This window comes from Mus musculus, chromosome 4 (assembly GCF_000001635.26).
Source record: "Mus musculus strain C57BL/6J chromosome 4, GRCm38.p6 C57BL/6J".
NCBI classification, from domain to species: Eukaryota; Metazoa; Chordata; class Mammalia; order Rodentia; family Muridae; genus Mus; species Mus musculus.
This window is the reverse complement of record NC_000070.6, coordinates 21,929,948-21,945,000: the sequence shown is the minus strand read 5'-3', so window position 1 is coordinate 21,945,000 and position 15,053 is coordinate 21,929,948. Positions and strand designations below refer to the sequence as shown.

Below are 15,053 nucleotides of genomic sequence, written 5' to 3'. Positions count from 1 at the left end.
CCAAGGCAGCATTCTGACCAAGCCCCAGACAAGAATACACCTTTTTACAAACGTGTATTTAAACAGAAGATTCTAGAAGAGCACAACCCAACTCTGCCTAGTAATCCCGAAACTTCAAGAATTTCAGAAATGAAACAAAAACTCCTGGGTCTTTTGTTGGTAGGGATAATCTTGGGTACTGTGTGGAAGCATCACCTGTCAATAAAAATGATGGCCAATAAGCTAGGGCAGGATTAGAAGGTGGGACAACTGGCAGGGAGAAAGGAACTCTGGGATAGAGTCAAGCACCAGAGATTTCCCCAGATGTACGAAACTGAGGAGGTAACTAGCCATGTGGCAGACATATAATAGTGTAAACAGGTTAAATAAGTCACAAGATAATAGGAACAAGCCTGTCTTATGGCCAAAGTATTTTTTAAAATAAATAATAATCCTCTGTGTCATTATTTGGGAAGTGGAGCCTAGGTAGAAAAGCCTGAAGTTACATTTGGTTTCTTTAGGGGGGCACTGGGATTAAGACCCACACCTTGGAGAGGACCAGGGCACATCAGTCATGTGGACATGATAGGAGCACTCTCACAGTACCTCATAGCTGTGGTTACCTGCACAGGACCTTATAAGATAAGTCAGTCAGTGACAGCATGGATGGAGAAGGTGCTGACAGGAGGAGCTGCCGGCAGGGGAGGGCTGCTAGGAGAGAAAGAAGATTCTTCTCTATGAATATGGTCCCATGAGTCAAAGAGGGAAGGGGGTGGAAAAGTAGATTCAGGAGGAGTTAGAGGAAAGAACTGAGGGCAAAGATGATCTAAATACAGTGTATGCATGTGTGAAATTCTCAAACAATAAAAGTTATTGTTTAAAAATCATTCATGTTGGGACTGGGGAAGCTTTGGCCTTATTCTGTTATAGAGAAAGCAAGCTACACAATCATACATGGCTGCTACATAGATATTATCCTTCATGCTAACTAAAAGAAATATCACACTTTCCTAAAAGTTACTAGTGCGCCTGACGTTTGTATAATTCCTATTCTAGAGGCATAAAATCACGACACGAGACTGCCTCCTGCTGCACTGGAATCTTCCCACCACGTCCCTTTTAGACCCATCGCTCCAGATGCAATGTAGTGTCAACAATGCCATCTGAAGGAACGCTTTACAGTGCAAATAAGGATGAATACTCTGCCCCAAAATCAAGCTGTAGTTAAGCAGAGTAGGATATACTTATAGCCCTGCACGCAAGAGGCTAAGGCGATGTGGACAACATAGTTGAGTTCAAGGCTAGTCTGAGCTAAATACTAAGACCTGTCTCAAAAAATAATACAATTTAAAATGCTTACCATGCAAATAAGAAGACCAGAGTTTAGTGGCTCAGAGCCCATGTAAATGCTGGGTGAAGATGGCGACTCACCTGTAATTCCAACCCTAGAGATGAGAGACAGGATCCCAAAGCAAGCTGGTGAGACTAACCGAATCAGCAAGCTCTAGGTTTGATTAAGATACCCTGCCTTAGTGAATATGGTGGACAGGCAATAAAGGAAGATTCTCATTATCCACTTCAGGCCTCCAGCACACACATTCCAACACGCATACATATGCAAGGGCACACCACAATGCACACATGCAAACAAAACACAATTTAAAAGCTGAGGTTATAACTTAGTGGTAGATCATTTGCCCCGCATACATAGACCATTGGTTGATACTAGCACCCTCTTCTCACACACACACAAAAAAAAAAACCAAACTGCAATGGCACCCTACACTCACAGTATCCGGCTGATGCTATCTGCTGAGCAGAGTGGAATATGACTTTAATCTCAACACTCAAGAGGCAGAGACAGGCAGATCTGTGATTTCAAGGCTAACCTGGGTCTACACAGTGAGTTCCAGGACAACCAGAACTGCACAGTGAGATCCTGTCCTGAGAAAACAAAACAAACAAAAACTAAAACAAAACTACAGAAATAAAAATTAGAGATCAATTCTGGATATAACTCAAAAATGTTTTCATAGTCAATTTTTGCTTTGAAGCTAAAAAGCAGGAGACAACATTTTAGAAACAATTAGAGTTTATTTAGATATGACATTATGTTCGGTATCATCATCACCATTTTGAGATGAAGACTTTTAAAGCCTAATTTCAAAGTCTTGGGGTCTGACTTACTATACTGACCTCTAAATTTTCAGCTCAATTGCTTGTAACTATGTAACAAAATGAATCCTCACTCCACTCCACAACTACCAAACACCCCCCACTGGCTACATCTGAAATGATTTAACTACCTTTTTGTAAACTACATAACACTTTGAGAAAAGCCCATGTATCTGATGTATATTGTAATCTTGTAGAAAAAAAAAACTGTCTTTATTCGAGGAAATATGCATGTTAAAGCACTATAAGTGATATGCATGTTAAAGCACTATAAGGGAGGTGTCTTGATTTCTGCCCAGTACTTTCAAATGATGTGTTAAAAACCTCTTTCTAAAAGCATATAAAAAGAGAGCTAAAGCAAAGGAGGTGAGGTAATAGGCATAAGTGAACCTGCAGGAAGGACTGGGGCTGCCCTTTATGTTAGTCGTTCAAGTTGTCCATAGAAGACAGAAGTAAGCAACCAGAGAGCTGGGAGGCAGGATGAGCAATTAAGTAGAACATAGGCAGTGGAGGCTGAGGACCGAGAAGGTAGCTCTAGCTCTTTCCCAGCACAGATACCCTGGCAGAGAAGTCGGTATCCCTGATGGGAAATCTAAAAACAATATGTGGACCTCTGATGAGTACAGCCACTGAGAAAGGACTAACATGCTGAGTACAGGCAGCATGAGGCAGAAATACTGGGTCAGACCAAATGCTTCCAGTTAGCATAACGAATATCCTCCCACAAATAAAGGGAGAAATTAGGAAAACTGACTAAGGAGACACACTTTTTAAGAAAACTTAAGGACCAAGTGGTGGCAGCACGCAACTTTGATCCCTTGGGAGGCAGAGGCAGGCAGGCAGATCTCTTTGAGTTTGAGGCCAGTCTGGTCTACAGAGTGAGTTACAGGACAGCCAAGGTTAAATAGAGAAACCTTGTCTCAAAAAACCAGAGAGAGAGAGAGAGAGAGAGATGTCAACTTTAGTCAACAGCTGGCCAGGAATGGTGACACACACTTGGGAGGTAGAGGCAAGAGGAACAGCCAACCAAGGCTACACAGGGAAAAAGTCTAAAAAGAAAGAACACAACAGATGAAAACACCATGAGGGGCGAGAGAGATGGCTCAAGAGTTAAAATATGCTGCCTTTTCAGCGAATCCAAGCTTGATTCCCACCACCCAGGTTGGGGAGATTCAGCCTCAAAGGAATCAGGTACCCGTGGCCTCTGCAAGCACCTGTACTCATATGTGCACACCCTAGACACACAGGCACACAGAATTAAAAAAATAAAAAAATAAAATAAAACAACAACAACACCCCAGCAACATAATGGTTACAAAAACAGAATACAGCATTGACTGCTCAGTGAAACAAAAGTTCCATGAAGCAGCAGAGACTTATAGGACAGCACAGACAAGGGACAGAAAAGCAGAAGGACAAATATCTAGACAACAGGGAACAGGCACAGAGAAAAGAAGCAATTATTAAAGGAAATATTTTTAAAATATTGATGATTAGTTCCCCCAGAAGAAAAATAAATTTTTTAAAAAGCTCATAGCCATCACAGTCTGGTCTGAGTGGCACTCACCAGGACAAATGACAGCAAGCGGTCCCAAGAACATTTAGCACTTAGAACACTGAATATAAATTGGTGCAGCCCATACGCAGAATAAAGGTTTCTCAAAAAAAAGCCAGCACATGTGCCAGCCACACCACTTCTGGGTGGACAGCTGAAGGAATCCAAGGCACAGTTGCAGGTTTTGTCTAGTGCAGCACTGCCCCCAACAGCCAAGTGACACCACCAGAGTAAGTGTCCGACAATAGGTGGATGATTAGAGAAATGTGCTGTGTATACACAGCAGAGTTTTACTGAGCCATAAAGAAGAATGAACTCCTGTCACTTACTGGGAAATGGGTTCAACTGGAAATCACTCTGGTAAATGAAACACTCAGACTCAGGAAGAACAACTCACACTTTCTTCCATATGCAAACACCAAGATTTACATCTATACATATGCATGCAACTCTGTGTCCCATGAAACTAGGAGAACCTAGGTTTTGAAGAAAGAGAGGGTAATAGAATTCCTGTGGACGGAATCCTGGAGGAGGAGACTATTTGGGGTGAGGAACTGGACCAGCAAGAGAGTGGGGAAGCAGTAGGGGAGAGGTCAAATCACACAACATATGACCCATATGTAAGAAACCGTCATTCTCACAACCAAAGAGACCACTATCCAAACAACAACAAAACCCAAAACAAACTTTTCTGTTTTTAAACCACACGTCTTTGTGGGGTTAGATTTTCCTCATAGATTGCAGACATCTACATATAAAATATTAAATATAAAACAGATATGAGACTAAAAGCATTTACCTAATAATCTAGACAAAAGTAGATTTATAAAATGAAAAAAAGTTACTTTTTTCAGTAAATGTTTCTATTTTTGAAAATTTATTATTCTAAGAAATGGTATTTATGCTAATGCTCATTGGGCTTTTGCTTATCTCTACAGATTTTTTAAAGATTTATTTATTTTTTATTTATGTGAGTACACTGTAACTGTCTTCAGACACACCAGAAGAGGACATCAGATATCATTACAGATGGTTATGAGCCAATGTTATTGCTGGGAATTGAACTCAGGACCTCTGAAAGAGCAATCAGTGCTCTTAGCCACTGAGCCATCTCTCCAGTACCACCTCTAAAGATTTAAAATTATGCTTAATAAAAGAAAGAAAATGTGGGCTGGTAAGATGGCTCAGTGGGTAAGAGCACCCGACTGCTCTTCCGAAGGTCCGTAGTTCAAATCCCAGCAACCACATGGTGGCTCACAACCATCCATAACGAGATCTGACTCCCTCTTCTGGAATGTCTGAAGACAGCTACATATAATTAATAAATAAATAAATAAATAAATAAATAAATAAATAAATAAATCTTTAAAAAAAAAGAAAAAGAAAATGCTATAATACAAATCCATTGCTTTTTGCATTGTCTAAAGAGACAAAGACACACTAAAAACTCAAAAGAATTTAGAAAGAACCGGAGGGGCTGGTGAGATGGCTCAGCAAGTGAGGGTGCCTGCCACTAAGCCTGGTGACCTAAGGTTCATCCCCAGGCTGCACGTGGTAGAAGGGGAAAACTGACCACTTCAAGTTGTCCTTTGACCTTCACATGTGTGTCAGGGTATGCAGATGCATCATCTGCATGTGTGTGAGCACATGCAATAAATAAAAAGGTGAAAAAGCACAGGGTACAGATATGTAGGTAGGTAGGTAGGTAGGTAGGTAGGTAGGTAGGTAGGTAGGAAGATAGATAGATAGATAGATAGATAGATAGATAGATAGATAGATAGATAGCACTCAATAGAGTATTAAGACTAAAAGCCAATTCTAAAAAGTCAGAGAGAAAAAAGAATGAGATTACTGTTAAGTTTCTCAGTAGCTGCCAGCAGTTGAGAGGCAAAGACAGGAGGAGGCTTGAATTCAAGGACTGACTCTAGCTACTGGGTACACATGGCCAGCCTACTCTACAGAGCAAGTTCCAGGCCAGCCTAGATTACAAAGTGAGACTGTTTTTAAAAATCGCCACCACCACCAAAGTTCTCAGTAGCAACATCAGAGTAAAAAAGACATTGGGGTAATTAATAATTTCCAAATGCTAAAAGCAAAGAATTTTGAAAAGAAATTTATGATATGTAAAACTGGGGGTAGGGGGAGCGGTTTCGGAAATGCCAAGCCATGGAGACTTACAGAAAAATATTCTCCAAGAAATTTCCCAAAGCCAGGTGTTGGGCACATGCCTTTAATCTCAGCATTCAAAAGGCACAAAGGAAAGCATATCTCTGAGATTTTAAAGCTAGCCTGGTCTAATAATAAGGTCCAGGCCAGCCAGAGCTACATAGTAAGGTCCTGTCTCAAGAAAGAAGGGAAGGAAGGAGGGAGAGAAACTACCCATATAAAAAGATAACCTGTGTAGGATATGTATAGGAAAATGGGTAAATGGATTTAAAACATTTTTATATAAATGTACCAAATGAGAAGCTGCAGGAATGCTATGTCCAGGATGCGAAGCTGGGGTAAGACTCTCAAATCCAATACAAGCAAAGCACTACCCATGAGAAGCCAATGATAGAGCGATAGAGAAAGATATCCCAAGCGAATAAGAACCAAGGGAGAGCTAGAGAATCCACCTCACTATGTGACAAATCCAATTTTATTTTATTTTATTTTTTCTTTTTAGGTATTTTCCTCGTTTACATTTCCAATGCTATCCCAAAAGTCCCCCATACCCACCCCCGCAATCCCCTACCCACCCACTCCCCCTTTTTGGCCCTGGCGTTCCCCTGTACTGGGGCATATAAAGTTTGCAAGTCCAATGGGCCTCTCTTTTCACTGATGGCCGACTAGGCCATCTTCTGACACATATGCAGCTAGAGACAAGAGCTCCGGGGTACTGGTTAGTTCACATTGTTGTTCCACCCATAGGGTTGCAGTTCCCTTTAGCTCCTTGGGTAATTTCTCTAGCTCCTCCATTGGGGGCCGTGTGACCCATCCAATAGCTGACTGTGAGCATCCACTTCTGTGTTTGCTAGGCCCCGGCATAGTCTCACAAGAGACAGCTACAAATCCAATTTTAAATCATCACGAGGGAGATGGTGGCGCATGCCTTTCATCTTGAGAGGCAGCGGCAGGCGGATCTCAGAGGAAGGAGGATCTCCGAGTTGGAGGCCAGTTTGAGCTCGCTCTAAGGCCAGAGTGTGTTCTAAGACAGCCAGTGCTACACAGAAAAACCCTGCCCTGAAAGAAAAAAATTACGCATTTGCATAAAGTCTCAGTAAACTGAAGGAACTGTATCAGAAACTATTTTCTGTGCTCATAACATCAAAATCAATTATAGAAACAAAGCCCCAGTAAACTTCCAGACATTGAGAACTTGTTATAAAGGGAAACAGAAGAGAAAAAGTTTAAGCTGCACAAAGTAACGACAAGATCAATAATACAACAAAATGGGTTAGCCACCTCCAGCATAACAGAGGGAAAGATGGATGTCTTCAAGTTCATTCTTTTGTTTATTCTTTTTATGAAATAGTGTTTATTTCTATTTTCATGTTTAGGAAAAGTTATAAATTTAAATGAAAGTTATAAATTTAAATGAATGTATGTATTAAAAATGATCCATATTCTAAAATCAGTAATTAGTCATAATTAAGATTCTGGCATATTTTCTTTTTTCATGGGGTGAAAATACTTGCAAATTATTTATTACATAAGAATGTGTGTGTGTGTGTGTGTGTGTGTGTGTGTGTGTATGTATGTATGTATGTATGTGCGTGCGTGTATATATGGGTATGTGTGTTTCTTTTTCCTTCTTTTTTCTTGAATTTCTCCCTATAATTTTTTTTTAATTATTTACTTCATGTGTCGGTGTTTTGCCTGCTTGTATATCTGTGTGCCACATGCTTGTCTTGATGCCTCAAGTCAGAAGAGGACATGGGATCTCCTGTAACCGAACTCACACATGATCATGAACTACCATGTAGGTTGTAGAACCGAACCAGGGTCCTCTGCATGAGTCACAAATGCCCTTAACCACCAAACCATCTCTCCAACATCTCTTAATTGCTTCTTTAATGCTGAAATGAACAGGTACTTCCTTAAAAACCACCTGAGCAGAACATAGGGAAGTTAAAATCTCTTCAAAGGCCAGAGCTATAGCTGGGTGGGAGAGCCATGAGGCACTAGCTTCAGGCCCTAGAACTTCCAATCCATTATGCCTTCTAACCCCACATTCATGGAGGACAAAATAACAGATGTAAACCTAAAAGTACCACCAGGCAGTCTCACCAGCTGTTCCATAAGCCTAGCCAAACCTCCAACCAAAGAACACATTAAAAGAAATATTATGAGTCCCTCATTAGAACTGATGGAAAAACAAAAGTCAATAGATCCTGGAGTCACATGTCTCTCTTGCTGACGACTGGGTATGGTTACCTTCAGACCCTGCCTTCTCTGATATCCACTTGTGTGACATTAACTACCCCATCCTCTAGGTGATATCGATGTCGCAAGAATAAAACATATTTGCAAACAAGTACCTGATAGGGTAGGTCAGCCATTCTTAAGTAAGTTTCCATTTTCAAACAGAAAGGAGACAAGCTGGGGACACCATTGTTAGGTCTTGCAAACTGATGCAAAATAATAGCATCTTTGGAGTCGAGCTCTTGCTGTTTCCTGTCAAAACCAAAACAGAAACAGAGAATATAGCCCACCTGTTAGTTTTCCGTTGCCTCGGTTCTCAAGAGGACCCTGTGGGATTGTTGCCCTCTATGAACAAGCAAAAGTGTGTGTGATAGGTCTTACCTCATCCGGGGTTTAGAGACCAGAAGCATAGTGGACATGCGGGAGGGTCTTACGGACTCTTAGATGACTAGAACCCGGTGGCCCAGGGAAGTCATTACAAACCAACCTGCTTTCTTATGTGCAGCCTATGGGCAAGAGGAGTATTTGGGAGACAGGCATTTTGTGGTTACTATGTGTATCACTTGACTGTGTGTGTTTCATGGCCATTGCTTTATTTAAGCTTCAAAAAGAACCTTATGAAGTAGATATAGTACACATAGTTTATGGATGGCAAACACTAGAAGGTGAGACTATTTCAGGCCTTTAATCCTGGCTCTCAGGAGGCTGATACAGAAGGATCACAAGTTCATGGTCTACCTGGGCTACAGAGGATCCTGGGTACAGAGATAGTCACATTGGCAGTGGTCTGTAGAACCTGGAGAATGCCTACATTAGACAATACCCTTCTCTATAAAATGTGGAGCTAACAGAATGGGCAGGCTGCACCATGACCCACATCTTCAGGAAATCTGATACTGAAAATCCTGGTTCCTTTTCTATACTGACAATCACAAGGATTAAATAAAATGGTATCTGTGAACATCAAGCATTAAAAGTGAGCAAAAATGTATTCTTACACAATAAGATATGGTCTTGTTCACTTCCAATTTCACCCAATCTGGCTTATACACCCCTCAGAGACCTATTACAATTTCCACTGTTTTGTGCACCTAACATTTCCCAGTCAGATGAACTCCATTCTCAAGCTTTGGACCCCTCTGAACTTCCCCTCTCCAAATCCAGGTTTAGTCCTACACCTAGCCAAGCAGAAATGGCTTGTCACCATCCACACATGGTGCACACTAGCCTCAGCATCTCCACTTCATAAAACAAGTTCTCTTGGGGTTTACCAACCAAGAGCCTACTCCATTTAAAGACCTCAGAATGACTCATTCTGAAATTACAAGCCAATAGAGTTAAAAGCATTTACTACAAAACAGAGGTTTTCCGTTTGATGAAATGTGTGGGAGGTCGGATATTAAAATCCAGGACCAATTTTGACTATATTAGTAAGCAATACAAATGCTACACTTCACAACTGACTTTGCCCAGTAAAATAATTCACATCACAGTGATGCTTTTATATAAATTAGAGAGGCAAAGGCTTAGGAGCTAAAGGGAGATAAATAGGAAATCCTCTGCCCTCTGAACAGAAGAGTCAAGTTCTGAAGGTTAAGTTAGGCCCTATCATAGTCATAAAGATGCTGATCATGAGCCAACATGTGCCAGTGACTTTATAGACACGGGCCATATTAACCTACTTACTTTTGCTAATAGCACTCTAAAGTGGGCATTGCTAGAGTTTAAATTTGGGACGCCATACCAATGCTCTGTCGTAGACAGGAAACTTCAAAGTCAGAAAGTAACTTGCCCAAGGAACTTCAATTTGAGACCAAGTGTGTCAGGCCAAGAATAGCAGCAGATTCCAACTATTCAGAAGGCAGAGGCAGGAAAATTGCAAGTTCAAGGCCAGCCTAGGCAATTCAGCTAGACCATGTCAAAAAATTGCCAAAAAATGAGTGGAGTGAGGATATAACTCCGTGGTAGGGTACTTGGCTTCCATGGGTAAAGCACTGGGATCAATCCCTAGTACAATCCATATATATATATATATATGTAAATATATGTATATATGTGTGCATATATGTATATATATGCGCACACATATACACACCTCAAAACTGACTTTGCTCAGTAAAATATATATATATATATATACACACACACACACACACGTGTGTGTGTGTGTGTGTGTGTGTGTGTGTGTGTGTGTGTGTGTATCAAAAGGCTGAATCAAATTGAACCCAATCCATGTGTTCCCAGAGGCCACTTTCTACATGTCAGAACCCTCTCCCTAGTTAAGGTCACAGGGTCAGATGAGTCGCTTCCTGTGCAGCTTATCACAAAACAACCTTAGAAGGAGATCTGAATAAGAGAACACCTGCAGAGGCCAGCTGGCTAACAGAAAAGGAGCCTGAGCAGCTCCTGGCCCTGCCTGAGAATATCAGAGATGATCCTGTCTCTGTAACAGGCAATGAGTCAGTCTTAGGGATCAGATGGGGACCCTTTAGCTGGAGAACACAAAGTGCAAATGAGCTCCAGGTAATGAGATCATTACTTAATCATTCGCTTGACGAGCAAACTTCCAGACGCTTGAGTAAATTTTATATAGATGCCACTCTACTCTGGGGAAACAAAGGATTAAGACAACAATTATTTTAAAATAGAACAGTGGAAAAATACAAATAACCAAAGTAATATCACAAATAACTAACCACGCTTCACCAAAAACAACACATGCATTGGTTGTACTCACTAGTTAGACTTAATTAACCTTATAACTTTATTTCCTCATGAGACAAAGCCATAGATTAACGCTAATCTGGGCAACAGAAAGTCCAGGCATGGTAGGGGAAGGTTGACATTGACAATGAACTTAGACAGCGGGGCCACTTTATATTTCCCTCCCACACATGTGATTTTGATTTTGCCTAACTGTACAGAAGTTTAGATTTCTCAGCAAGTGAAAGTTTTCCTCTCTTGTACCCGTACCCATCTTCTGACGCCCATCTTCACTGCTCCTGTCTGCGCCATAGCTCTCTGAAAGCTGGCAGAAAGTTGCATCCTGACCACAGGCCTCCCTTGCCAAGAAATGCCCCCTTTCTCAGTTCTCTTCCTTTCTCCCCCCAACAAAACACCTCAAAATAAGCAGGCTCTCCCAAGCAGCCGGGCTCCACACTGGAACCTCCGTCTTTCTCCTGTCACTGTGTAATCTTCATCAAGGTAAGCTAACCTTCTCCTACTCCTTAGTGGTAGCTGTTACAGACACATGCAATCACAGACACACAGGGAGTACTACTAACTTCCCAAAATTTCAGCTGCCTTCTTTCAGTTTGTATTATAATAGGGGTTTATCAATTCATTTGTCAAGAAACAAAAGTAAACAAACCATAGGTCTTAAAACCCCTTGATCCAAGTAAAGATTCAGAGCTGGGGCTTGTGATCACCACAATGGAGAAGGAGCTAGCCTGGGCAGAGGGCTGAAGAGTGTATAGGGTCCAGAGCTTCAAGGGCGTGGTCTATTCCAAGTGAGCTCCCAAGGCCCTGTTATTTCTGCAAGGTCATCAAAGCCACATTTTGGATTCAGCCATGTGAAGCTTCCACTCTCCACAAACTGGAGAAAGGCTGAGATGCTGAATGGTACAGGGGCAGTCTTCACAGGCTATGGAGTGAAATACAACTGAGAAACAACAGGCTACTGTGTAAAATGCTGCACAGGTGTGGGGTTCTTCATATGGACTGAAACCTGACGTGAAACAGAGTTCTCAGACTGGCACCAATGGGGCGTAATCTTCATGCTATCTCACTTTAAAACTTTTGTGTTTGGCTCAACTAAATTCAAGACGCTGTGCTCAATGAGATATACTGAAGTTAAAATCAACTTCTCAGTCTTCCACTGTGGCTAAATGATATGAAAGCCAACACATTTTTCTCAGACCCAAATGCTTTCTTATCCTTTCAGAGCCAACAAATAGTGAGTTCAGTAGGGCGATCATGGTGTCCTCCTGCACTTCCTGAAGTCCATTAGAGGTCACCAGCCACTTTACAGCCTCTAGAACCATGCTCCTCCTTCACCCTACCCCTGGAAAATATGGTAGGAACACATCCCAGCTCCTTCGAAAATACTGGTCAGAAGAGAAATTCTGAGCTACGGAAAATTGCTCTGCCTCCAATAATCTCCAGAGACTGGGGTCCCAAATGCATGGAAATTTTAACCCAAAATTGACATGCCCATTAGCCAAAGGCTGTCTCAGTACCCAGTGGCATCTACCACTAAAGATCTATCTATGGGACTAGCAGTCCCAACAGCAGGGGCATCCATTTATTGTAATTTTCAAGTCAGCCCTGTACACATTCTGCGGCAGGCAGCCATGAAACTGTTTACAGCCCAGGGAGACTCCCTGTTATGCCAAGTGCTCCATGTGCTAGCGCTGCCCTCAGATCTCCTACCGCTCGCAGAATGATTGTATTTAAGCTTGAAGGTGCTTACAGTTCCACACCAGATAAGCAGGTAAGCAGGTTAAGGCTGCATCAAAACTGAACAGGGTTACACCAAGCTTCTGCAACTGCAGCCTCCTAATAATGTTGACATTTATAAAGAAGAGTAAGAGAGAACTAACCTTTTAGGTAAAGATGAGGTTAATAGTTAATGTTCCAGCATCATTACCCATAAACCAATTAGGCGTTTATAAAAGTGTACCTTAGTATTTCTACAGAGCTTTATTCTATTGTTACGAATGCACTGATTGCAGTTAGACTCTTCCTATGGGCTTTAGCAGATTGTTTATATCCATAACACTGGTGACTCACAGCACTTTGCTTTTAGCATCGAAATGATGGAAGGAAAACGCTTTCTTTCCCTTCCCAATTTAACCCTCCCATCAACTCTAAATGGCTCCTTACAAGTGGCCAGGTGACCGTGAAACGCCTTAGGGGGTTAGAGGATGAGAGAGGACGCTTGGACCTTTGGGCGGCGGGACCTAGGGGCTGGTTCCGGAACCCCCTTTGAGCCAGCCCTACCCGGGCTAGCTGCCCTGGTCAGTGCCCGCTTCGGGGGCCCTCTCTCCGGCTCACCTAATGACCAGGAGTTCGTGGAGCAGATACGCAGCCGCGGCCAGCAAAGCTCCCCCGGTCAAATAAAGGGTTTTCTTCCACCAGGGATCCGAGCCCAGCCCTGCCATGATCCCACCGTAATCCTGCAAAGGGAAAGCGATGATGTCCCCATAAAAGGAGAAGGGCTCCTCGGACCCGGCCCACCAGCCGAAGAAGGAGATGCTCTGGTTCCAGCTCAGGTCCACCACGCACGGCCTGGACGAGGCAAAGCCAACCCCCCAGTGCATGCTGCGCGGCTGGCTCCGGGCGCCCCTCCCAGGGCCCGCGCCGCCCGCATGGGAAGAGGCCGGCGCCCGGGCGAGCGGGCGGGTTCAGCGGTGCGCAGGGGGCGCGGGCGGAGGCGACGGCGGAAGGACGCGGACGGCGAGCGGAGATCTGGGATGGCTGGGCCCCCGGGCCCGGCGAGGCAGCGGCGGCCGCCGGCCTCCCTGGCCGAGGCCTCTCGCAGGCGCTCTTTGTGTCAGCGCGTGGAAAGGGCCACGTGATGTCATTGCTCCCCTGGGCCCGGCAACAGAGGCGGGATAATGTCACCTACCCCGCGCCCTGCCCCCGCCCCGCATCCCCGCGGTGCGCTGCCTCTGCTCGGCCGCAGCTGCGGGGCTGGACGCCCGGGCTCGGGGAGGCGGGCGGCGCGGGAGGCTGCGATGGCTGCGGCTGAGCCGAGCCCAGAGCCGCCGCCCTCGGTTCCACCCGCTCCCGCCCGCAGGCGCCTTGCGGAGCGCAGGGAACTCACCTGCCCTGAGCCACAGACCGGAAACCTTGGGCCAGGGCAGATTAAGGTCGGGAGCGTCTGTCTGCTCTCATTGCTTTAAAGAGCTCAGGTAAGCACAGTCACCTAGGTCCCAGGCAAGGTGCTGATGAAGTGATTGAGGTCCGCCTTGACAAATAACAGCAGAAAGTACTCTAGGTGAGAAATCTTCCCACCTTGGAAATCGTTACCAAGGATATCGCTGATACAGGATGGTCCCTTTGGGTGCTGAAAATTTGTAAAATAAGCAACTGTGTATTAAATGGTTTTCCCACTCTGGGTAACCCTGAAGAGATCGATTAGAGATTGGATTTAGGGCCTTATACATGGCAGGCACGCTCTCTACCAACATGGAATGTTCTAGATCCTTTAAATCCTTAAATGTAGACCATGTGTTCTAGCCAGAGCATGGGCAGTTTCAGTTTAGAGGAAATAAAAATATTGAAGACATATGATTTGTCACAATTTAAAATTCAAGTATGACTATAAGAATACATCTGTCCCCCAATACAGTAGAGACTGGGGTGCTGATGAAAGGGGCTCCCATTTCCTGGATTTCACCCCCTTAGAATAAACAGGTTGTACAGTCATGCTAGAAATAAAACAAAAGATTGTTTACCACCATAGCTAGAGAAGGAGGCCCTACCCAAGTTGTCACGAATTTTAGGGTCATCCCAAAGGGAGTTAAAGACCTCTCAGGATGTGTAGTCTGACATGAACTTCCATGAGAAGGAGACAGCAATCAGCCCAATGCAGTGACAGAGGAGGCCAACAGAAGGCCAGCCTGGGCCAGATACCAAGGAGCTACAGGGTGTCATCCCCCACACACTAACACAATACACACATCCTGCAAGGCACTGCAGCACTAGGTGGGACTAGGGGCATCCTCTCCCACTGAGACAAGATGAGGTGGTCCATTTAGGGGTGCGGGATCCACAGGCAGGCAACAGGCCCTGCACCAGTTGTTGGGGGACTGGAAGACTGACTCTTTAAAGAACCGCTTCTTTTCTTTCGTTTTTTCAAGGCAGGGTTTCTCTGTGTAGCCCTGGTTGTCCTGGAACTCACTCTGTAGACCAGACTGGCCTCGAACTCAGA

General features: G+C 43.8%; 1 protein-coding gene across 2 annotated transcripts in view; it reads right to left on the bottom strand.

Moving 5' to 3' along the window:
* The window catches only part of Faxc (failed axon connections homolog), a 70,556-nt gene extending 56,461 nt beyond the window's left edge, over window positions 1-14,095 (bottom strand). Inside the window, exons 1-2 of one of the 2 annotated variants that reach the window (XM_006538340.4) lie at window positions 13,944-14,095; window positions 8,233-8,368 (exon numbers count right to left, since the gene is read on the bottom strand). In XM_006538340.4, the coding sequence (XP_006538403.1) occupies window positions 8,233-8,271 (39 nt within the window). In that variant the 5' untranslated portion in view covers window positions 8,272-8,368; window positions 13,944-14,095. Of the gene's footprint in view, window positions 1-8,232; window positions 8,369-13,171; window positions 13,676-13,943 lie in introns of those variants that run through there. The other variant, NM_175234.4, reaches the window with a different exon arrangement.
* Window positions 14,096-15,053: the final 958 nt, after the last annotated feature.